Here is a 23,293-nt window from a genome sequence, read left to right as displayed (position 1 = left end):
ATCTCCTTCATAAAGACCCTAATCAGCAAGCGCTTGGTCTTATACAACAGCAGCCAAGGCCAGCGGCGCTCTACTCAATGACCTATTTTCACTTTTCTCTGTGTGCATTTGTGTGCATATGTTTGTATTTGTGCGTGCGCGATGCTAATGTAGGCTCACCACCGACATAACTCCCCCTCTCTGTATATAATTCTTTACATGGCACACATTTGTACCCTCTTCTATCATCTGATCACACTCTCTCTCTCTGCAGTTTAGACGCTTCCATCGCGAGATCATTGCTGAGCTTGAGAGGAAGACGGACATGGATGTAAAATACATGACGGTGAGCTCTGCATTTAATAGGGAAGAGGCCCAAAAATGTTGCTTTCTCCAGATATAGGCATTGACAATCGTACCCTCTGATACAGAGACCCTGTCTCTGATTCATGCTACATCTTGATATACAACACCCAGTGGGTCAACAATAAAGTAATCTTTCAGCAACAACCCTAATTTACGTAGTTTCTCTTACCCCTAATGCAGTTGATCAACCAAGACATGTTACTTGATAGTTTGCTTCTCCAGTTTTGCTGGAGGCTAATGTAGCTAACAAGTAGTGGAAGCTAGCTCTTAGTTCCTACCTCACCAAGTAGATTCAGAATCATGCCTAAATCATAACACTTCCCTTTAATCATGTTAAATTATAAAGTAATTTCGAAAACAATTTCCTATGTGACCTAATTGGCATAAAGTACCTTGCTTAGCTAAACAGTAGCAGCAGCCATATTGAGCTCTTTTGTCCATTTTTATAGAAAATACATTAGCTAGTCCATTCAAGATTACTTAACAACTTGAGGCTAGTATGTGATGGTATGCATTTTGCAAAATGCTAATTGCAGGTTTATACGTTTCCATTACTTTCTAGCTACTTTAGCCTCATATCTCCAGTGAAAAACTAAAGAAGCAAATTTTACTAAACATGTTGTGGCTGATCAAGTACATTTGGGGTAAGGAGACAAAATGTGTAAATTATTTTTTTCGCCGAACTACAGCTTTAATTAGAGACGTTGGTCCTTATAGTCTCCAACATACAGGTCTCTACATGCTTTACACTCTGATTGTATGAGTTTGAGACAGTGACCGAGTTTCATGTTTGTCCATAGGCCACATTTAAGAGGTATCAGACAGAACACAAGATAAAACAAGACTCGCTGGAGAGATCTCAGGCTGACCTGAAAAAGCTGCGAAGGAAGAGCCAAGGGAAGAATGCACTGAAGTACGAGAGCAAAGAGAACGAGGTAAGAAAACGCAAACACTCACGCCATATTTACATCTCTGCCTCTATACTGGCAACAGCCATGAGGTTGTGTTTTAACTACCCACATGTTTATAAAGAAAGAACAGTCGTTGGACTTTGTGTTATGCTTATGAATTCCAGGAAAACACCCTGCTGTTCTAGATCACACCCACACACACATAAACAATTTCCACACACATACCTTGCCCTAATTGCATTTCAAAAACAACAAAACAACTGAAAGAAATGAGAGCGCCTTTACCTCTCTTTGAATTATATAGAGCATGTACAACACTTTTGTTACATGGGCTTAAAGTATAATTTAGCACACATATGTCTAAGGCAAAGAAGGACTTAACAATGAGTCACATTAGCAAGATGGTTGAAATTCAAAAATGGATCTGACTGCACTTCTTAAGAAAAACAAAATGTCAAGACTGACTGAAAATTATCTATGCATCACAAGGCAGAAGACATCTCCAACTGCTTTGCACACTATATGCAGCTCTGTATTGAGACACTGTTAAAGTAATAGTTCTGCTAGGATGAAATTTAGACAGACTTTACCCTTAAACCCAATTGGAATACTTTAAAAAAACGTCGTCAACAAAGACTTCATCACTGCATCCACAGATGCAAATTAGGACTGTATTACACACAGTGGAAGTCATATGTCAACGTCTAAAAACCGACTTCTCTGGGCTGAAGCTCACCTGAAGTGGACTGATGCACAGTGAAAACATATTGTGGTGTGACGAGTCAGCCTTTTAGATTGTTTATGGAAATAATGGATGTTGTGTTCTCCAGGCCTCCTTCTAGACGCTGTCTTTTTCTGGGACATATATGCTTATTTCAGCATGACAATTGTCAAACATTTTGGACATGTTACAACAGCAAGACTGCATAGTCAGAGTGCTGGTGCTAGACTGGTCCACCTGCATTGTCTCCCATTAAAATGTGTGCCTTATTAAACTCAAAATCTGACAACAAAGCCCTGAACAGTTGCACAGCTGAAAAATTCCATGTGTTGTAGCCATCAAATATGGAATGAGCGTACATATAACAACAAAAAACAATGAAGTTTCTAAAGTAAAACATCAAATATTGTGGTTTTGTACCATTTTCAATTTAGTACACATCAAACAGAGTTTACTAATCACTACTTTCTGTTTTTGTAAGCATTCACCTAGTGTCACAACTTTTTTGAAGTTGGGTTTGTACTCTTTGTGTATTGCTACAAGACATTGGGTTCATTTTTGGCCATTCCGAACTACAGCTTTTTTTTTTTAAACAATCAATTACGCAAATGTTGGCCTACGTCTCATATATAACCACTGAATGCATAATGCTCTACCAACAGAATATTCATGAGGGTCACCTACAGAGATGAAATGCTTCTCGGTTTGTCTGCCTCCACATGTTCAGGATTATGCAACACCCTGTATTTTTCCTGAAACATCACTCTGTTGCAGACGTCTCTGATAATGAACGCCTCTGTCGGTCTTGCAGACGTCTGCGATAAAACATCTACGTCTTCTTTTCAACCCAGAAACTAATGCACTGTCAGATTCCTATATCTGCATATTTTCTGCAGTCTCGACAATCTGTTTTTAGCATTCGGACACATGTCCATTACCATTGCACTTTGAATACTGGTCTTAGCACAGAGTTGAACTGCATATATTTACAACATTATGGTTGAATTCAATGGAATTATTTTACTATTCATTTAATTATTAGTTGAATGCCACCATGGGTTGAAACATCTAAACACAAAGTGGTGGATAGTTAACAAAGTTTTATAGATGTTATCATGTTTTAGTCATTTGTATCATTCATATAATGCTAGCTATTAAGGCTCTGAAGGAAGTGACACATTCCTTAATTTATTTTGCCTGTGATTACCTCTTTTTAGTGTAAACTTGTTTTATTTTTTATGATTTTTTAATTAATACCAGGACTGCACAATATGGACAAAATACTAGTATTGTGGTCATATTGCTAATATTGCATATTGCATTAGTGAATCAATAATCTTACATGGTTAAAAACTGTCCTGAATTTTGACGTAAGTCATTTCCCTTTGTTGGATTACATGAATACATTGATTCATCTAACATGCAGAGACCCTCATTTGGAGCTCAGTATTGACCTGGCCAGTATTGCAGTAATGATAAATGACCTCTACATTATGCAGCCATAATTGATACTGTACATAGACTGCCAATATAATTTGCTTGTTTTACATGTAATGCAGGCAGAAAGTCAGCATCCAAGAAGGCATCCATTAGAGTGCTTTCATACAGTCAAGGTTTTAAAGATGAATCATTCAGGATAAAATGGTGTTAAAGTCCCTTATGTCTCTGCTGTGTCTGATAGAGCTCATGCCTCTCTTACCAGGTGAAATTTAGGTGTCCATAGCAACAGGCTTCAGCGCTGATCACAGGTTTGGGGTGATAAACGACCAACTCATTGTGCAGGACTTTCCTGCTTGTGCCTGTCTGTGATTTATATAGATAGCGTGTCCGTATAACAGCCTTTAACAGCTCTCTAGGGGAGTGAAGCTAGAAAAGCTGGTAGAAATACAGCTACCCCATGACATGGGGCTGGTGTGGCTGTTCCTGTTGTATTGTGGGAAGTGTAGAGTAGGTGTTATCGCAGCTGGCCAGAATGTTGTCTCTCTGATAGTGTGCATGCGGGTGTGTGGAGTGTGAGTGAGGCTCGCACCCTGCTCAGCTCACACACTCAGGTAATTCCCCTGCCAGTGTGAGAAATGCAGCATGGCTCATTCGAGTGCATTTGAGGAAGGTGCTCTGTTTGAACAGGGATAAGACGGGGCTTGCTGAAAGCAACCTGGCCGGTGTGCTGGCACTCAAAGCAGGAAGCAGATAAAAACGGAAGCAGCTTTGGAGCTCCAGGCTTTTTACCAACAACCGGACCATCGCCCAGGTCCTTCCTGTACCACCAAGCCTGGTTATTGTCTTAAGCCTTTTATATACAGAACCTGCGACTCAAAAACAATCAAATCATTCGAAGAAGTAATAAGGAGTTGTAATAAAAATAGGAAACACATGGGAGAGGTTATCATATTTGGGCAGAAAAGATCATAGAAAAACGTGGCCTGTATTTGCCCTTTACTCTGGATTCTTCTGTCTGATAAAGAGATTTACAGGGTTTTTCAACCTGATCTCTATCTGCTGCATCTGAACCGTTGCCTTGAAACTCACAAACAGTACTGTGCAAAAGAGATCATCCTCTGTTTATTTAATTTCTAGTAAAAACTGCCATCAAGTATTAAGTTAGTCATTTTTCACCATCAGGACAAAAAGCAGAAAACTTACACTGAACTGAAAATTGCACAGAAGCCTCAACTAAATATAATATTGTTTTTTTTTTTGCCTTTTGCCTTTATTACAGCTTCCTCTCTTTTCAGGAAACTTGCTTTGAGTTCTTCAAAGAAGTCTGTAGGGATATTTTTCCAGACCTTCTAAGTTCAGTCTTAGAAGTTGGTTGTCTTTTCTGCTCCTCATAATCCAAGTAGTCCAAAACACAGTCAATGATGTTGAGGTCTGGAAGGTCAGTTCATTGTTCTGAGAATACCAGCAACTTATTTGTTTGATTTGCAAATGCTCTTTTTGTCTATTTTATTTTCCCAGTAACAGCTTCATGTCAGCTACACATCCTTTCAGACTCATAGTGCTGAGTTGTCTTCTCACAGTGGAAGGATGGAAAGTTGTGGATTTTCAGATCTGAACCAAAGGTGTAGCTTTAATATCTCCTCTCTCTCAAACATGAAAGCTTTGAGGACTGTTTATCTGATGGTGACAGTTTTGGTGGTCAGCCAGGTCATACAGAGTTTCTCTATATCTTTCAATCAATTTTTTTAACTCTAGTTTTGGAGATTTTTTTTTATTGTTTTTTCTTTTAACTTTCCTTCTCCTTATGCAAGTAGCTTATCTTACATCTGATCTGAAAATTATCCACTGAAAAAATAATAACTTCTATTTAATCAGTTTTGACTGGACATTAAATAAATGAAGGGTGACTTTTGCAGTACAGTATAATAGATTTTGGAAGTGTAGATATGTGTATGTATTATAGGTGTATTTTAAGGTGATAATTTTGAGTTTTCTGTTCTTTTTTCCTGGAGTTTGAAGCTGCTTTTTTATGTGCTTCCTCCTTTGAGTAACCATGGTAATGAAGCAACTGCCTACTGACTTCTGTTATGAGTGTATGGGTCAATGGGCTTCTTTCACTAAACACAGGGAAACATGTCAAAAATTATTTTCCGTGGTAATCGACCGTATGATACCAACGTGGCAGAAAGAGATTAGGTTGGGAACGCTGGCGTGTTCCTTTAAGCCAAAGATTGGAAAGTATTTCACTGCAGACTTGTGTAGACATGAAATTTGGTTGAGTCATACTGCATGATCATGTCTCAGGGCCTGTAGGGACAATAGGAGAAATAGGAGAGAGAAGGAGATAGACAAAAAAGGGAGAAAAAAGCAGAACCTGAATGTGGGAAATACCTAAAGTACCCAACTTGGTTTCATCTCCTCATGACAACCAATAAGGAAGATAGGTTTTACATTTACATTTTACAGCATTTGGCAGACGCTCTCATCCAGAGCGACCTGCAATTTGATCATTTTTACACAGGTAGGCGAAGGTAGTGTTAGGAGTCTTGCCCAAGGACTCTTATTGGTAAAGTGTAGGGTGTTTGCCCAGGCAGGGATTGAACCCCAGCTTACAGCATGGAAGGCAGAGATGTTACCCATGACGCTATACCAACCACGATAGGTGCATCTGGCTCATATTCAAAGACTTTTATATATTAGTGTGATCACTGCTTTCACTGTACATATAATCAGGCCCAAAGTGCTTTGTACACTCCTTGTCATCCTTTTGATTACGTAAGCCACAGGGTAGGTCAGTGTGAATAATACACTTACATGCAGTGCTTTTGACTGGCCACCCATTTAGTTTGTGTCTTGTTCTGTCTTCTAGAACCTTCTTCTCAATGACTCAACAGTGCTTAGATGTTGCATATTTCAGATTCTCCCACTGGTCTCTCTTAGGGTGCATTTACATTTGTAGCTCAGTTCCCATGATCCAGAAAAAGGGGGAAAAATATACGTTGTTGCATTTTAGTTCTTGATCGCTTTGCATTGAACTAAAAGATGTAATCAAAGGTCATATTAACAGAAGGTCACAAGTGATTGGACAGATTAAATAAAGTATATTTGATGATAATAACTGGAATTGTTTCAGACAAACTTTGAAATCATGCTGTACTCTGGCTAAACTAAGGTCATGGGTTTTGTGTATGTGTTGTTTTATGTGTCTTGTCATATTCTAGAGCAATAAGCCATCTGTGCATAATCGTGGTTTTCCACAACATATAGCACCGTAAAATCACTATGAGAACACATGGTCTGTGGTGTCTTACAACTTTTATTAATGTTTTATTTACATTGAAAACTTGGCACAATAATACATTATACAACTGTTACATGCAGAAACCGAAACTGTCCACTGTATATGTACCAATTCCTGCAAGAATCATGAAGAGATGATAACTGCACCATGTGTTAAAAGCACATCAGAAATTTGTCTTTTGCACATTCCAAAAAAGGTATGTAGAGATAAGACAAATGTTCTCAAATGTTTGGTCTGTTTAGACTTGTTTGGTCCACTTTAACATCATATTTCAATCTAACTGAGTCTTTTTGGAAGCAAACTGAAACCAGACTTCTCATGGAAAACCTAATATGGCCCACTTATTTGCACATCAGGGTTGAAATGGCTGCATTCTCAACCATACTAATAGAGCAATCGCACCAGGCTTCAGTTTAATCAAACCAAACCTGACTTTCAATGATAATCTTTCTTAAGGCTTTCTTACCCATTTTACAGATGATCTTTTGGCTGTGCATGGTTTGATCTTGTTTTGTTAAATATGTCTTTATTGTTTGTCCTTTTTTATAACTGTGTTTACTTTATTAATAACCAAATGATTGGTAGATTACTCAATTGCTATTATAATTAGTAGTGACAGCCCTAGAACTTACATTTATAAGGGTTGCCATTTTTTAGTTTTCAAAAAAGAGGATACTGAGGGCAGAAGAACGGCACTGTAGAAAGCAAATGTCAACATGAAAGCAAAGCCAAATCTCAGACTCTTTAGAAATCCTGGTGGGTTCCAAAAAGAGGACATAATTTTTTATTAACTATTCTCTGAGAACTCGTCCATGATGATTTGTGTATTGTTGTGTTCATCAACATGTTATCTCTGTCCAAAGGAAGACATGTATCTCCAAGATAGTAACTTTACAGGAGAAAGCAAAAACATCATTAGCTTGTATTGTAAATAAATGTAAAGCGGCTTTACTCCAAGTGATTTGGAGTACTTTTATTGGTACATTTATCATGAAATTTTCACACAATGTAAAGGACAGTCGTGTTCGAATGGTGTAGAAAAATAAAACTCAACAAAAATGGAGATGTTTTTTGGGACAGGGAAAATATGAAGAATTATTATAACCTTCCCACCTCTGAGGACAGACCTAGACTGTGACGTAGTTGTCTAGCTATCAGTGCTGCTCATGAATAGCTTTATAGGTCTACTCATAGCTCAAACCAGACACTTTGCTCAATGGACAGATGTTTGATCTGAGAGGTTTTCCAAGAATGCAGTAATCACTACTTGTCACTGTTCTTCATTATCAGTGGTTGAGGTGCCTGTCAAATAATAAGACTTTTGTGACCCAATCTTGTCTCTTTTCACTGCCACCCTTTCTGACTTCCCAGATAAAAGAAGCTAGATTGGCTGCTGGTTTCCATCACAAAGGGTGACATTCAAGAACACTATCTGTTTGGCCTCTTTGTTTCCTCACAGTATCTTTATGGTTTACAAGATATAAACTTCATATCAGCCATTTTGGTTCCTCAAATGTTTTGTTTACAGTGAAAACCAAGGAGACGCACAGTGTGTGCATGTGGGACAGCTGATAAGTGTGTATGATTTTGTTGTCTTTTTTTTTCTCAACAGTGTCTGGAGACCCTCACACACCGCCAGATGGACATGCAGAAGTTCATAGCAGATGGATGCAAGGAAGCTCTACTGGAGGAGAAGAGAAGGTTCTGCTTTCTCGTGGACAAGCATTGCACTTTCTCCTATCAGATATCAGCTTTCCATGACAAGGTCATTCATACTCAGCATATCACCAGTATGCTCTTTAAACTCTTAGATCAGCAAGCTTTTACTGTACTTAAGCCTACATGGGTATGCATGTATTTACATTTAGGAGGTGAAGTCAAAGTCAGATAATGTTTTTTTCATGAGATAAGGAGATCAAGATGCCATTCCTAATGCATTTGGTCATAGAAAATGTATCTACATCAATCAATTAATGAAAAAAAGAAGACTTGTGTATCACTGAGATTGTACCAAGTACAAAAATATAACCATGATGAGTGATAAGTGAGTGAAAATTCAGAGTCCTGAGTCTTTGACTATATCATTTGTTTTTATACTGCTACCATGTGAATTTTGAATGTGGAAATTGTACGTTCTAATGCACATTAACTCTAACCACTGTCATTTATGGTTCACTAAAGGCAAAGGACTTGCTAACAGAGAAGATACCCAGCTGGCAGGATAAATGCACTGACATTACCAATGTTCCAGAGAGTGTGATGGCAATGATAGAAGGCCTGCGCACTCCAGTATCCATAACCCCTCAGGCCTCTCCAGCCACAAAGCGCCACAGCCGGGTAGGAACACCTCAACCCATGCTAATGCTAACAGCAAGAAGCAGCAAACTCAAATGTTAACTCTAATTCAACATGCACTCATAACAGAATGCTCATAGTAATAATAGAATCACTTTAGATGCTGCATTCATCCATGTCTTCTATAAGGTTTAAACCAAGCTTTTAAAAATGTTTTGTAATACTTTCACAGAATAATTCAGAAGCAGTGATTCCTCCTCCTGCACCACTTGGGAAGGCTCAAACCAGTCCACTAGCCAGCATGTTCCCTCCAGACACTCCCAAGCAAGAGAGTGTGTCTGGTAAGGTTTATTCTGCACTGATGTCTTACACCGAGAAAGTGATTAAATCTGTAATAAACTGTGGAAGGCTTTACACATGAGATATTCATTTCCAGTTTTGGAGGGCCAGAGTTCAAACGCAGTTTGGTGATTCCCTGCTGACTGTGCTCTCACAACAGCCCTCCAGGACCAGAACTGAATACCCACACTTTACACCTCGATTTCATACTACCAAAAATAATAAATCATTGCCTACTAGGTGTCACCACAGTCAAGATTGTCTTCGTTATCCACTTCGCTTGCAGAACATAACAATGAAGAGGGTGGGTTAGCCAGGTCTGTGTCGATGGCTTCAGGATTGAACAACATGGCCCGGAGACCCCGTGTCAGGACCATTTTTCCCCACAAGTCTAACAGCAACAACACCCTATTGAGCTTTGAAGAGGGAGATATTATCACACTGCTTATTCCTGATGAGAGGGACGGCTGGCTTTATGGAGAAATGGAGAAGACCAGACAGTAAGTTGTCATACTAGTAAGTTGTCACATATAGTAGGGCTACATGATACGGACAAGATATTAGAATTTCCCTTATTTTGCTTCGTATTGTGACACTGTGATACAACTTGGATTATAGTAAAAACACAGTGATGAAATAATAATGTGGCGTGGTTAAGGATTGGCTAAAACAATGTACTTTTGTTGGATTACATCAAGTACATTGATTCTAGCGATGCACATTGATATTAGAATCAGATTCTCACAGTATAGAATAAAATACATTGCTATTTATTAGATTGCTCATTTGCATATTGAAACCTTCTATGAAAGCAGTATTGCAAAGGCCAGTATTACAGTGATGTTTTACAAATGATGTACAGCATTGATATATAGTGATGATCTATTTTCTGTACTGAATTTGTATTAAGTTAGCATTGATCAGAGGGGTTATAAGAAACATTTTTCACAGATTTCACACATTTTTTACATTTTATACATTTTATCAGCTATTAAATGTATGGTGCACCAGTTGAGATTTACAAGAGCCATATACAGTACAGTTGTTTGCATATCCAGCATCGCAACAAAGAATTGAACCAGCACCTCAACATGCTGCATTGCACCTGCTGAGGGCTTTTCATAGATCCAGCCCAATCGCTAGAGCTATTGTCTGTGTAGAAGGCTTGCCAGAGAAAGTCTGTGTGCACAACTGTCCGTGTCTTTCTGCAAACCATCTGTGACAAAGAACGCCCATTTCATCTGTGTCAGTTGAATGGCTTTTTGTAGACCTGAAAGAGCCACCAGACGGTGACAGCTTGCTTGAGATGCGGTGCATGTGGAGGCTAAGTGTGTGAGTTTTATATCAAGAAGAGGAGAGGCAATCAGAGTACAGCTGGAGACAGAATGACACAGCTATGTGGGAGTTCATCTGCCCCCAACCACTAGCCCAAATATTTATGATATCTTTTGCTTTGCCAGCCTCTGAATGAGTCCTACCAGATGGTACTAGCAGGCAGGGAGTGTTTTAATGAGATGCATTTAAACCAATCAGTTTCAGTCCCTTAAGAATACCAAGAGCGTTTTCACTTTATTGTTGGAGTACAGTATCAGTGCCTGTGATCTGCAACAGCATAATGGAAGGTTACTAATGAAAAGCTTTACAGAGAAACTCAAGCTTTAAAAAGAACACCTGCTGAGAAGATACTGGAGCGTGGCCGCAAGTGGAGCTAATAAAGATGTAATTATATTATTAAGAGTAATTATATGGAATGTTTTCTACATCAAAGCAGTAAACAAGCATTTTTTTATGTTAAAAGGTAAACTGCATGAGGGCATTTCAGTCAAAAGCAACCATAACAACGCATACATTATGCAGGCGATCTGGATTAGCTCATTAAACTGTGTGCTTCTATTTAAAGAAAATCTGATCTTCATAAACCGCTCTTATTAATAATACATTCCTCTATCTTCCAAGGTCAGTTAGAATGCTCTTACTTGATTTAACTGTGAGGAGGAAGTCTGAAAATGGGAAAACTTGTAGGGGGCCAGTCACAATCACTTCACTACCAGGTGAAAAGTTGAAAAGTCTACAGGGTTTTTGATGTAAAGCAAACAACTCAGTGCACACATTAACATTTCTTTACTCACGACACAAAACTTAATGTTCACAAAAGGGCAAGGATTAACCTCCTTAAACTGCATGAGTTTGTATGTGGACCCACACTTCAGTTCCTTACTCAACCAACTGTAGTCACATTTTGGTTTTACAGTAGTCAGAATCCAGTACACATTAATTAGTCAATAATAAGTATTTAGATTAATAACTGAATTACAAGCCTAGAGTTCAATTGATTCAGTTCCATTCATTCAGCCCTTTCTCTAAGCCAGAGAGTTGTCACTGACTAGAGTGAATCTTGCCTAATTTTAAGATGAACACGTGTGAAACTGGGTGAGATGTGTCCGTTAGATATCAAGCAGCTGAAACTCAAGAAGGTCAGCTGTCTCTCCAGATGCTGCTAAAGAGTGTAGTAGCATGTTATATATTACTACTACTATTGTAGCTGGAATTTTAATATGAAGAGACAGAAATGCATTTAAATTAAACATTCTGAAATAGAACACGACCAACTTGACAAATTTGTGACCAATATCAACTTTAGAGAGCTGAAAATTCTGATAACTGGTAATAATAGTTTCACAGTCTTCACAAAGTCTCACAGTCAAGTCTCACAGTCTTCACAAAGTCTCATAGTCTTACACAAAGTCTCACAGTCTCAAAGTGTCTTTGTGTTATAACACATTATCCTAACGCTAAAGGTTAAGTTTGGATGCATTTTACATGTTTTTGTTATTGTCACCATGATTGTGATTTGTGTTCAGATGTACCAGTTCAACATGTATTGCTGGAAGTAAAGTGAGGAAAGGTTGATTGCCAGCTTTGAAGTTTTTATAAAAAAGTCTAGAAATAAACACTGCTAAATGTTAAGTATCTGTGCTTAGTGGACATTGAGTATAAATCAGTGAGACCTCGCTATTGGCTGATATTATTATATATCTGACTGGGCCAGAATCGATTACTTGCAGATATGTCTCCTTTTCCATATATGATCAGTCACAAAAAACGAGACTCCTGCCACATAATTCAACAGTTCAGATGTAAACAAAGGCATTCAGAGTATTTTTATGTGAAATTGCGCACTGTAGAGAAATTTACTAGGGGTCACAATGTCGACACAATTGTAAATAAAGACATTTTATTTGATATCTAAAATGACCAGTGAACCCACAAATGTCTTCTAAGTTTTTATATGTAATGTTGTTATGGTAAATTAGTTTTATATCTGAGAAAGTACATTTTCTTTGGGGGACTGTTTTGCTTTACAACATCCTGTCTGTACCCCTCCACCATAAATGGCTTTGAGGCCAAAATTTTAAAACCATTGTAAAACAGTGTGTCAGACATCAGGCAGAGTATTTGTAACCATTCCATGTAATAACTTTATGTGATGGAACTTCCTGAAGCATTAAACGCTTTAAAAGTCTGGTTCCTATCACCACCACTGTGACAATTCTGAATTGAATATTCCACATCAAAACTCAGAATGACTTTGTTTACATCTTAATATTTTTACTATGCAGAAATAAAAAAACTGTGGAATTTCTTTTTGAGTCATTTCCTTGAGAAGTCCAGAAGTTCCAGTGTATTGCACACACAAAGTTTAAGACATGGAAGAGGATTACAGCTGTTGCTTTAAAGTGCATTGTTTAACAGTTTTTTTGTGGTATTTCATTGTCAAGCATAGGTAACTTAAAACCGTATGTACTTTTTTGTTTGCTTTTCACAGGAGGGGCTGGTTTCCATCCTCTTACTGTCGTCCATATACAGAGCTTGCAGTAAATAACAGGTAATCAGACTCCCCTCACACACACACCGACACACACCTCTCTGTTGTCCTCCTGATTACTGCTGATATGGATCAGGCCTTCTTTGAAGACAAGGAAACCCAAGCTAGGGTCAAGCTCTATTTTAGGCCCATTACATTTGAAGACCTTTAGCCCTTCATTGTCAAAGAGTGCAGCCCCACAGGTCAGTACTCTCTGACAATGAAGGATAAATACAACTGAATAAAAGATGTATTAGAATGAGGAAATTCATTACAATGTAACTTAGCTCACAGTCCCAAGGAAGTTGAACAGAAAATAATATTTTTCTTTTAGTGTCTGCTGTATTGCTCAGTTTGGATCTGGTCAGATGTTTAACAGCAGTCAAGAAATATGTTATTAAGCCAGACTTAATTAAATGAACAGCAGTACAGAAAAAACATCTCCTAAAATTTAATGGAACTTTCATCGCAACTACCAAACAAGGCTTTCATCAAGGCAGAGTAAAAGGACTCAAGCAGGATGTCAAATGCTTCTCAAAACAACCACTCTTTTGACAAAAATACTTAACTATCTTGCTTATATGTGATATGATCTACTTAGATGATACCAATAAGGTTTGAGGAAACTAGTAAGCAAATGACCACTTTCATTATAGATTGTGGAGTTTCTTAACTGTTTTTACCAAACACACTGACAGACTAATACAGAATGCGTTACCATGGAGACACGGTGGGTGCACCTGCTGCACTGCGACTTTCCATTGGCCGAATGGGCTGTAAGCTGGGCTTTGATTCATTCACATGCTTTAGAAACAGTGTGAAACAGCTATGTGTTTTTTCCTATAAACAGTTGCCTAAATCTTAAAATATGGTTCAGAACACTGTTCTGTCTTGAATTTTACTCATAGAACGGCATTCCAGTGCTTTCTGGTTCATTTCTACCCATGGTTACAACATAGTTTTGTTTTAAAACTTGTTCAAAACTTTTTCAACTTCACAAAAGTTGCTGAGAATAAATGCATTTGTGGGTGAAGCAATAATAGGTTGATTAAAGGAAAAGTTTAAACAGGTGTGTTAAATGAGGTAGCGTGCTCTGCACTTATGTGGCCCATAAGGAATGGAGTCTGACACCCCTGATCAAAGGCATGAAAGAACATATAACGTTCTCTGAATGACAGCCTGGTCAATTGGCTATTTCTAATTTAAAATTCCAAACCATTCTGTAGCTCAGTGTTAATATATTAAATACATATCTGTGTAGGTTGAATAGATGGGTAATAAGTATGTGGTCTGGTCTGGTTTTGCAGTGTTGTTGGGAACCCTCCAGTGCGCAGTAAAAGTGTGGCAAACCTCACACAGCAGGACACTGATGAGGATGCGATGGTGCTGCCTCCACCCGACTACAGCGACTCACCCGTCAGGAGGAACTCCACAAAGTCCCTGACGCAGACATACATTCCTTCTTCTCAAAACACGGTCAGTAACCCACTTACTCGTCTTCATACTTCAGCCAGCAGTAAAGTGAGCTCATATTGAATTGTTTGTGTACTGAGTTTACTTTAAAAAATGTATAGATTGTGGGTAATTGTTATTGTATACAGTGGGAATGTAAATTTCTTGAAATGATTTAATGTATCATGAAATCTGTTTAATTTAACAATTAATAACTAATAATGCAATTAGTAATGTTCTAATAAATAGAAACAGAACATTCTTAAGCATGTATGTAAAGCAACATTCTTAAGCAAGAAATGTGTTAGAAATGTATTTGTATGATGTGTTAATAAGATCTTACGTAAACTAGTTATTAACTGTTTGTTAACTAATGAGTTAAATGTTAGCTAATTGTAATCGTTCAGTTAAAAGCATACTTAAAATGTCATTATGTGTCATGTCAATCAAGGAGTATCTTAATTCAAAGTGACTAGACATGGTAGTAAAGACTTATGGAGACCACATTTCATAAATTGTAGACACTGTAATTTTACAGTGACTTAAAATACAATTTACAATAACATAATATTTAGTTAAATTACAGTATTTTATTGTATTTTGCTGAAGGTGTGGGAGATAATGTCCGGCTTTAACAGTTTATAACTTGAGAATATTAGTACTTAAAAAGAGTAAGGTGGTGGTTATTAAGAATAAATATGTACTAGTTTAGTTATGGTCTTGTAAATTCATTAATAGGTAAGCTGTTTACATGAGCTATTTACAGGTCATCTGTAAGCATTTAATAACAGTTAGTTATATTTAATTGTGAAAGTAATTTAATTAAGAATGTAATTAAGAATAATACATTTATATGTTATATTAAAATTATATTTGATTAGATTATAAAAATCCTTTCTGGCATTAACACTTTTATATCTAGTACTATTCATTTGTAGAACCTATAGTGATAAAGAGTAGATTATCTTTGCCTTTCTGCTTTGCTCATTGCTTAGAGCTAAAACTTCTGAAGTTCTTTCTGAATAACACACATTTTCAATGAGAGAAACCTCAAAGTTCTCAGCTTGACCTAATTTAGATAACTCTGTAGTGCTCATCTGCTGTGTGTGTTTATTGAGGTGTATAGAGGTGCCGAATGGACTGGGGTAACACAGATATTATTACAGTCCACGTGGCTGAGTGGATCATAGGATCAGGTACACCTGAAAGAGGATTGCCTGTGGAACAATGCTAAATCCTCAGTGCTAGGACAGAGCAGCAGAATCCACTGCACTGCCTGAAAAAAGGCAAACCGTTTTATAGTCCCCTGACCTGGATAGCTCTCTTTTTTACATATCGTGCCTGCTGTACCACACAAGGCTCTTCAAAAAGCTGAAATTAGCCACGAGCCATAACAGTGTAAAATGCTTTAAGGTGGCTTATCTCTCTATGAGTCCTAGACAAGAGTCATTTTACATGTATGTAAATCATTAACAAAAACCGGGGATTCGTATGCTTATCTGTGGTAGCATCGAGGCTACATGTAAATAGTGTTGTTTACACTCACGCAGGCCTTTGCTGTACTGCAAAAAAAAATGCATGGTAGCGAATAGTCAAGATCATTTACTAATCGTTCTATTACGTCAAGGCTTTTGCTATGCATATTAGAGCACTTTATTCAAGGCTTTGCAACTTAACACCAGCTACAGAACATCCCGGTTCAGGTCAGCTGTATTATTCCCTGGGCATTCTCTTTAGTGTCTGCGCTAGCGTGACGTGACATACGATCTAAGCTGTGCTCTCCTCTTTAATTTAATGAGCTGTGGGCTACCTCATGTCTGTGCAGTCTTATTCACCATCATGTGTCGCCATCAAGGCTTTATGCCGAAAGACATGGTTAGCATGAAGCAGCATAGCAGGATGAAGATGCAGATTTGGGATATTTGCTTGGTCTAGGCTTGAATGGCGAGACTCTGAAAGGGGATACTCCTCTCAAAGCTCAGTGAAATATTCATTGCCCACCCAATCCTCTGGTGAGCCCCGGAGCCTCCGGCAGCCGCTATAATCATGTGATCTACGCATCCGGCCCATGTCACAGCCTGGACGATGGAATTCCACACTGACCTCAACCTGAAACCGGCCCCAGCCTTCACACTAGACTGGGTCAGTCGGCCGACAGCGCACGTCCCATTCATGCAGTTTACTACTCACAAGGCTGTTCGAAAACTAAAATAGTGGAATACTCTGCTTATTGCATATGTAATAGGGGTGTAATTCTCTGAGCTCACTTTAATGCGATTATGATTCCTCAGAAACAATTTGATGTATCATGAAATCTCAAACTTTACCACAATTTAATTGGATTTTTCTAGTATGGTTCAGAATTATTTTTAAATGTATAAATGTGACTGGAGAAACTTTAAGCCAACTTTTTTTTTTCCTGATTTTTTACATTTGAAAATAATTTTTGGTCAAAAAAATTAGTATGTAATTTTCCAATAGGTCTGTGCTGGTAACAGAATTCTCTTATTCAGTTAAATCGGGACCTTGGATCGGGACCTTTTGTCTGGTATTTTAATTTGGCCACAAAACTGCAATTAATCTACTAAGAAAGAACAGAATTCCAAATGTCACATAAACGTTTCCGTTTAACGTTAGGTTGTTTCACCTGAGGCTTTTTCAGATGTAAACTGAGACACGACATGACACTGCAGTCTTAGGATTTCCTAAAATGTACACCCAAACGTAGGAGGCTTTTTGTACAGGCACACCGTAAAGGCACACAGTAAGGGCACACACCCAAGCCTCTCCTAAGCATGTTTAACCTAGCACTGCTCAACAACCATGTTTCTAGAGTAATCACATCTATGCTAGGTACAGTTAATATGGTATTAATCCAGGTTATCACATTGTATTATAACCTAGTCTAACATTCAGGTATCAGTGCAGTTGAATTATCATCATTGTTGGATCACAGTGTGATTTTTATGTCCAATTTTACTGTAGATAGCATGATGGCTACTTTTTTATTCCTGATACCAATACAGAAACATAGAATACTCGCTGATACCAATACTGTTTTTTCCTTTAAACCACAAGGCTTTATAATGAGCTAATTTTAATTGGTTTTTAAAGTACCATGCCCTACAAGAAGAAATACACAGCCAACAATGTGACACATAAATTCCATTTTTGTATAGTTATTCTTTCACTGAGAAGACACTACAAGCAGTTCTGAAAGATGTCAGGCTAGATTTGTTACAGAATTTCATCACACATTTCCTACAATATCTAGTCCAATATCTGATCTGATTTTTACATTGCTAATGTGTTATATTGCTTATATTTTCTGTGTTGTGTTACATTCTGTAAAGACAGTAAGCATTTTCCAATCAAAATACGAGTCAGCAATGTAGGTGTAGAGCCTGTTGTCCAACACCTGTCCTCCCCGCTGAGGCTTGGCTCATCGGTGTGGCGAAAGAGGGCCTTGTGCCATGTAATTACTCAAGCAGGGTTTGGCTCTGTGTTGTGAATAGCCCTGGAGAACTGAGGAAATGCAGAGATGCCACACTACAAGCGCTTTTTTCATCAGCAGGAGCAAAGCAGGAAGATGATTTCGGTGTTATGTGTCTGACAAAAGGCCAGCTTTCTCCACACAACCCGTTTTATCAGATTAGATTGGGAGGTGGGGGAGGTAGAGACAGGAATGCATTATGGGCCGAGCGGTTGTGTGAGAAATGTTCCCCACCTGGTTTTACGCTCAGGTGAAAGAGGAGACAGAGAGAGGCAAATGATTGAAAGAGAAAGCAAAAAAAGAGAGGAAGAAGGTAAATAAGTCAAAAGCAAACTACGGCTGTCATTTATGTTATCATTTAAATTATATTGCATTTCCTACAGATTATTTTGAAGATTAATAGAGAAATCTATGTTCATAAAAGGCCACACAAATGGATATTAATAAAGCATGCACAGCCTTTCAAAGACTCTAAAATATATTCAAACCACGAAGCTTTAGCAAAGACTTAATTGAAAAACTATACAAACACCACTGGGGCCCCCTCAGGGCCTTTAAGGCCTGCTGAGAAAATCTGTGAAATAACAAAAATACATGACTACTTTTTAGTTCATTTTTATTTAATACAATCATCATGCTTTTTGTATTTTTGCAATCTAGAATGGAAAAAAGTGTTCATATGAATCACTGTTAGCTTAGCAATAACATATCACTAGAATCCCATAGGGGTGTTAGCAGAAATTAGCATCATAGAGGAGCTTTTTTTCCTTTTTTTTAATCTGAGCTATGGCTATACGTGTCATTGGAGTCTATTTTTTACTGTAAAAGAGAGCAGTAGGACAATTTAAAATATGCATTATCATCATGCAAATTACCAATTAATCTTTCCTGATTGATCAAGAAGTAATTAAATTTTACAGCGTAATTAGCGAAGACAGTGTGGAATTAATGAAAGCACACAAGAATGGCAAAAAGACCATAGTGATATTGTACCAGTCCAGGGATGCAGTCTGATGTATTCTATTTCTAGACCACTGAACAACTGCATGTATCATAAACGGGCAAATTTATACTAATTATAGAGCCTGTGAACAACAGCCAGTGCATAGTAACTGCATGAACTGCACAGTAACAAGTGGCTGATTGGGTGCCAACTCAATATGACATCTTATTTTATTAATTTATGCTCACCATTCATGTCCGTTGTATTCACAGTTTTTCATAGCCTTAGTCTACACTACTCTACTCAGAAAAACTAAATATGGTTATACATATCATGTATTGTAAAATGTTTTCAAGTACCGTGATGTTATATTTTTACCATTATTGCCCGTCCTTATCTCTAAACATTGACACGCAGGCTCAGGACATGGCCTCCCTGATTAGACTGCAGCTTAAATGGTGCAAATGGACAGGTGCTCTTTCCAGATGTTTTGGCTTGGCTGTTTCTGAGGATCAAATCTGACTCTGTGTTTTTTAACAGCTTATTAACTCAGCAGGCCACTAATGCCATCTAGTGGAGACATTATGCCAGTTCACCTCTCAGTGTTGCATTGCTAGCTGTCCACATAATCCAATTATGGATTTATTTTTACACCCCTACTCGTTAAAGTTACTACAGTTGTATGACGTCATATTAGCTTTTTTTAATCTTCAGTGTCTAATTCTAATACGTGCCTGTATTACTGCATTTCTGTATGCACTTGTGGGAATGCAACTTCGTCTTTAGTCACGTCAGTAATATTTATGATTATGTACTGTAACGTTGCCTTAGGAGTTTCCTTTCATTTTAGCTCTAACGGATGAAAAGAATTCTAAGCAGGCTACTCTACTGTAACTAGATTTAAGGTAAAAGTTGACCAGCCCTTCCAGCAGGGCTAGATTCCAGGCCGCCGATGAAGTGATGGTTCAGTCCACATGAGTGTTACGGAGCCAGCCATCAAACCTGTCGGACTCGCCTTCACTTTTATATCATAATCAGAGATCTGTTTTGTTGTTTTCTTTATTCAAAAGTGAGAACTGATCCCAGATCAGCACAACACGACTGTCTAGACTAGAGCATCTGAAAACAGGTTCTGGGCCTGTACACCTACAAGCACAACTGCTCAGTTTTTTTTCACTTGGCTGTGAAAAAGCATGTTGGGATGACATGTTTTGTTTCTTTTAGGTTCCTCAGACGAATGGAATCCCTAAGCCACCTCCTTTCCTAGGGTAAGTGTGCCAGTAATGAAGTGCAACCAAATCTACCAGCTGGAAAAAAGATCTTTTCAGCAAATGTAATTGCATCACAAAGAAAATCAAGATTTAAATTCTGCAGTATTTTTTGAGCTTTTTCTTTCTGTAAAACTATTCAAATCCCTGAAGGAACTTAGAAAGTGTTACGTTTCTCATAAATGGTTTTTTATAGAATTTACAATACAGTGTACAGAGAAACTTGTCTGTGGTGCTACAGATTACAAATGTAAATGATTAACCGATTATCCCATTCCCAGAAAAGCCGGTGCAGTAGTTAAAATGCAAAAAAAACAAAACACGGTGATTTATAAGCAGTGATCTATAAATCTATTTGTATTTGAAAAAAAGCAATACAACAGCATGAAGTAATGAGTAATCTTATCAACTCATCTTCATTGTTTTTGTAAAAATAAGTTCATTCTGAGATTGATGCAACAATAGGTTCCAGAAAATTTAAACAAGTGATATTATTATTATTATTATTATTATTATTAGTTGTAGTAGTAGTAGTATTAAGTGTTGTTATAAGGAAATATAACGTAATGATAAACATACTCCTTTCCAAAGCTTTTTGGAACATGTTGCAGACATCATGGAATTAGCATAAAAACTATTAACTTTATAAAATAAAACATCAAATATTGTGTTTTTGTACTGTTTTTGATTGAATACGGGCAGAAAACGCACCCACAAACATTATCTAAGCCACTTATCCATCTGGGTCGCGGGGGGTGCTGAAGCCTATCCCAGTAGTCACTGGACGGAAGGCAGGAAACACCCTGGATGGGTCGCCAGTCCACAGGGCACGGGTTAAACAGAATTTACTAATTACTGCTTTCTGTTTTAATTAGCATTTCACATACTTTTTTGGAACTGGGTATGTTCATTTGATCTTGGGCTTGTAATGAGTGAACTTTAGAATATAGAATTTTCAGTTGTGTATTCCAGTCACGTTTTGTATTTGCTTATAGAATCATGAACATATTACAGTTGTCAGTCCCTTTGTATAAACAAAAATAGGTTCGTATTTAGGTTATGGTTAAAGTGGTTTTGGGAAGTTTACTTCAAATACACAATTATGCCCGGCCTCACCTTTTAGTACTACATTCCACGGTCCATACAAGAAACACATTTTAATATCTCATTAATTAATACAGAATTGAGCTGATGTGTGCACTCCTAAGTGTGCATATGTTATATAGTTCACACTGGCTTCAAACAAGCCATTTAGGTTTCGGAACCACAACTATTGTTACCACTTTATAATTGATATTTTAATGAGTTGTGTCTCTGATTTTATGTTTGCCAAAATATCCATCCCTCCCAGACATGATGCAGAGAGAGCATACTGTATGACAACCAGTGCCAGCGCCATTTCCACAGTTACATAATATGCCAATCTGATTATCAGTCAAAGCTCAAAAAACATGCACACACCTGTCTCGGCCTTATCAGACTGTCATTTCTTCTCAGGGGAGGAAACCCCTTCGCCACTGTGAAGCTGCGGCCCACCGTTACCAACGACAGATCGGCTCCTATCATCTGATCGTGACCACCAGCTTCCAGCCCACAGCCGTCAGCATCTAAAACCACCACCACCAGTAACTCACATTAAAAGTGCAGACAGCACTCCTGTCTGCAAACTGACTGCGTCACACAAGAGCTTTGAAACCGGCTTCAGTGGATTTGGACAAAGAAACTCCACTAGAGATGGCATTTTGATTTAACCAGCGTTTGCTCACTGCACACAATCACCACAAGATGGACAACATGTTTATTTATGTACCTTATAAGAGCCAATATATGTTCACTTTTTGTTGACGTTTGACTGTGTTGCTAAAAGGGATAACGTCCCAGGCCCAATTGAAAAGAGCAAGAGCAGAGGTAGAAAACAGACCTACTCCTATAATCTAAACGGTTATGCGAAATATATTGTCTCGGGTCTGAAGTCTTAGCCAAGACGCTGGTGTTTGCTTTTATGTTGCGTGAATAGCATGTTGACATTGACTGGATTCCAGCTTGTTGAAATATCTGTTGAGAATTTCCTGTTGCCATAGGACAGTTGCTGAATGTATGTGGGACTGAATTTGAGCAAGAGTCCAGATTATAGTGTTGTGGTGGTAATCGTGCAGGGATATATTGTTGCTGTCGTAAAGGCAAACTTGTATCTCCAAAACGGAAAGGATAAAACATTTTAGCTTTAATGTACTTTAATGTAAAAAGATCTTATTCAAAGCTTTTTGGACTGTTTCTGTTGGTCCATTGTTGTTTAAATGTTTACACCATGTAAACAACAGATGCCGTTTTCAAATGATGAAAAAAAGTTTAAAAAGATGAAAAAAATGGATTTACAAGATTTTAAGATGACAGTGACAATATCAGCTTATTTAAAGTCTCAAACATCATGGCTAATGGTACACTAGAACTAAAGATTTGTTTTGATTCTGAATGGTTGGTCTGAGCATTCATAGACAACAAAGCTTTGCTTATGTAGAAATGCTATACATTACGAAAGCATTCAGAAATAGTATTTAATATTGTTTTTTGTCAGAAAGGACACATTTGCCTTAATTTAACACTTTTTTCCTATCACTGTCATTGAAAATAATTTATCTCTCAGTGAGTGAATACTGTTCAGAAGCGTACAGTATGTCTTCAAGAATCACTTTGATGAAACAGACCTTATAATTATGTACAATAGGCAGTAATTGCACTTGATGCTTCAGGGAAGCCATTCATTTGCTGTTTTATCGATGCACTTCTTTTCTCTTGCTGCAGCCCTTCAATTGCCCTGTGGATCACAGCTGTATAAAAATAAAAATGTTTTATTTCTTGACTAGAGCTATTTATAAACCTCTTCTTACACAGATCAGTGATTTGATCACTGACTACATGG

The 23,293-nt window shown here is 37.8% G+C and overlaps 1 protein-coding gene across 1 annotated transcript in view; it reads left to right on the top strand.

Moving 5' to 3' along the window:
• The window catches only part of baiap2l1b (BAR/IMD domain containing adaptor protein 2 like 1b), a 52,218-nt gene extending 28,985 nt beyond the window's left edge, over positions 1 to 23,233 (top strand). Inside the window, exons 5-14 of the mRNA XM_036590266.1 lie at positions 254 to 325; positions 1,146 to 1,280; positions 8,331 to 8,483; positions 8,900 to 9,055; positions 9,246 to 9,354; positions 9,639 to 9,852; positions 13,179 to 13,238; positions 14,525 to 14,693; positions 20,330 to 20,373; positions 21,871 to 23,233. Coding sequence (XP_036446159.1) covers positions 254 to 325; positions 1,146 to 1,280; positions 8,331 to 8,483; positions 8,900 to 9,055; positions 9,246 to 9,354; positions 9,639 to 9,852; positions 13,179 to 13,238; positions 14,525 to 14,693; positions 20,330 to 20,373; positions 21,871 to 21,943 — 1,185 coding nt within the window. The 3' untranslated portion in view covers positions 21,944 to 23,233. The remainder of the gene's footprint in view (positions 1 to 253; positions 326 to 1,145; positions 1,281 to 8,330; positions 8,484 to 8,899; positions 9,056 to 9,245; positions 9,355 to 9,638; positions 9,853 to 13,178; positions 13,239 to 14,524; positions 14,694 to 20,329; positions 20,374 to 21,870) is intronic.
• Positions 23,234 to 23,293: the final 60 nt, after the last annotated feature.

Source organism: Colossoma macropomum, unplaced genomic scaffold (assembly GCF_904425465.1).
Source record: "Colossoma macropomum unplaced genomic scaffold, Colossoma_macropomum, whole genome shotgun sequence".
In the NCBI taxonomy this organism is placed as follows: domain Eukaryota; kingdom Metazoa; phylum Chordata; class Actinopteri; order Characiformes; family Serrasalmidae; genus Colossoma; species Colossoma macropomum.
Note: the sequence above shows the minus strand (reverse complement) of the source record. Positions and strands in the feature narration are given on the sequence as shown.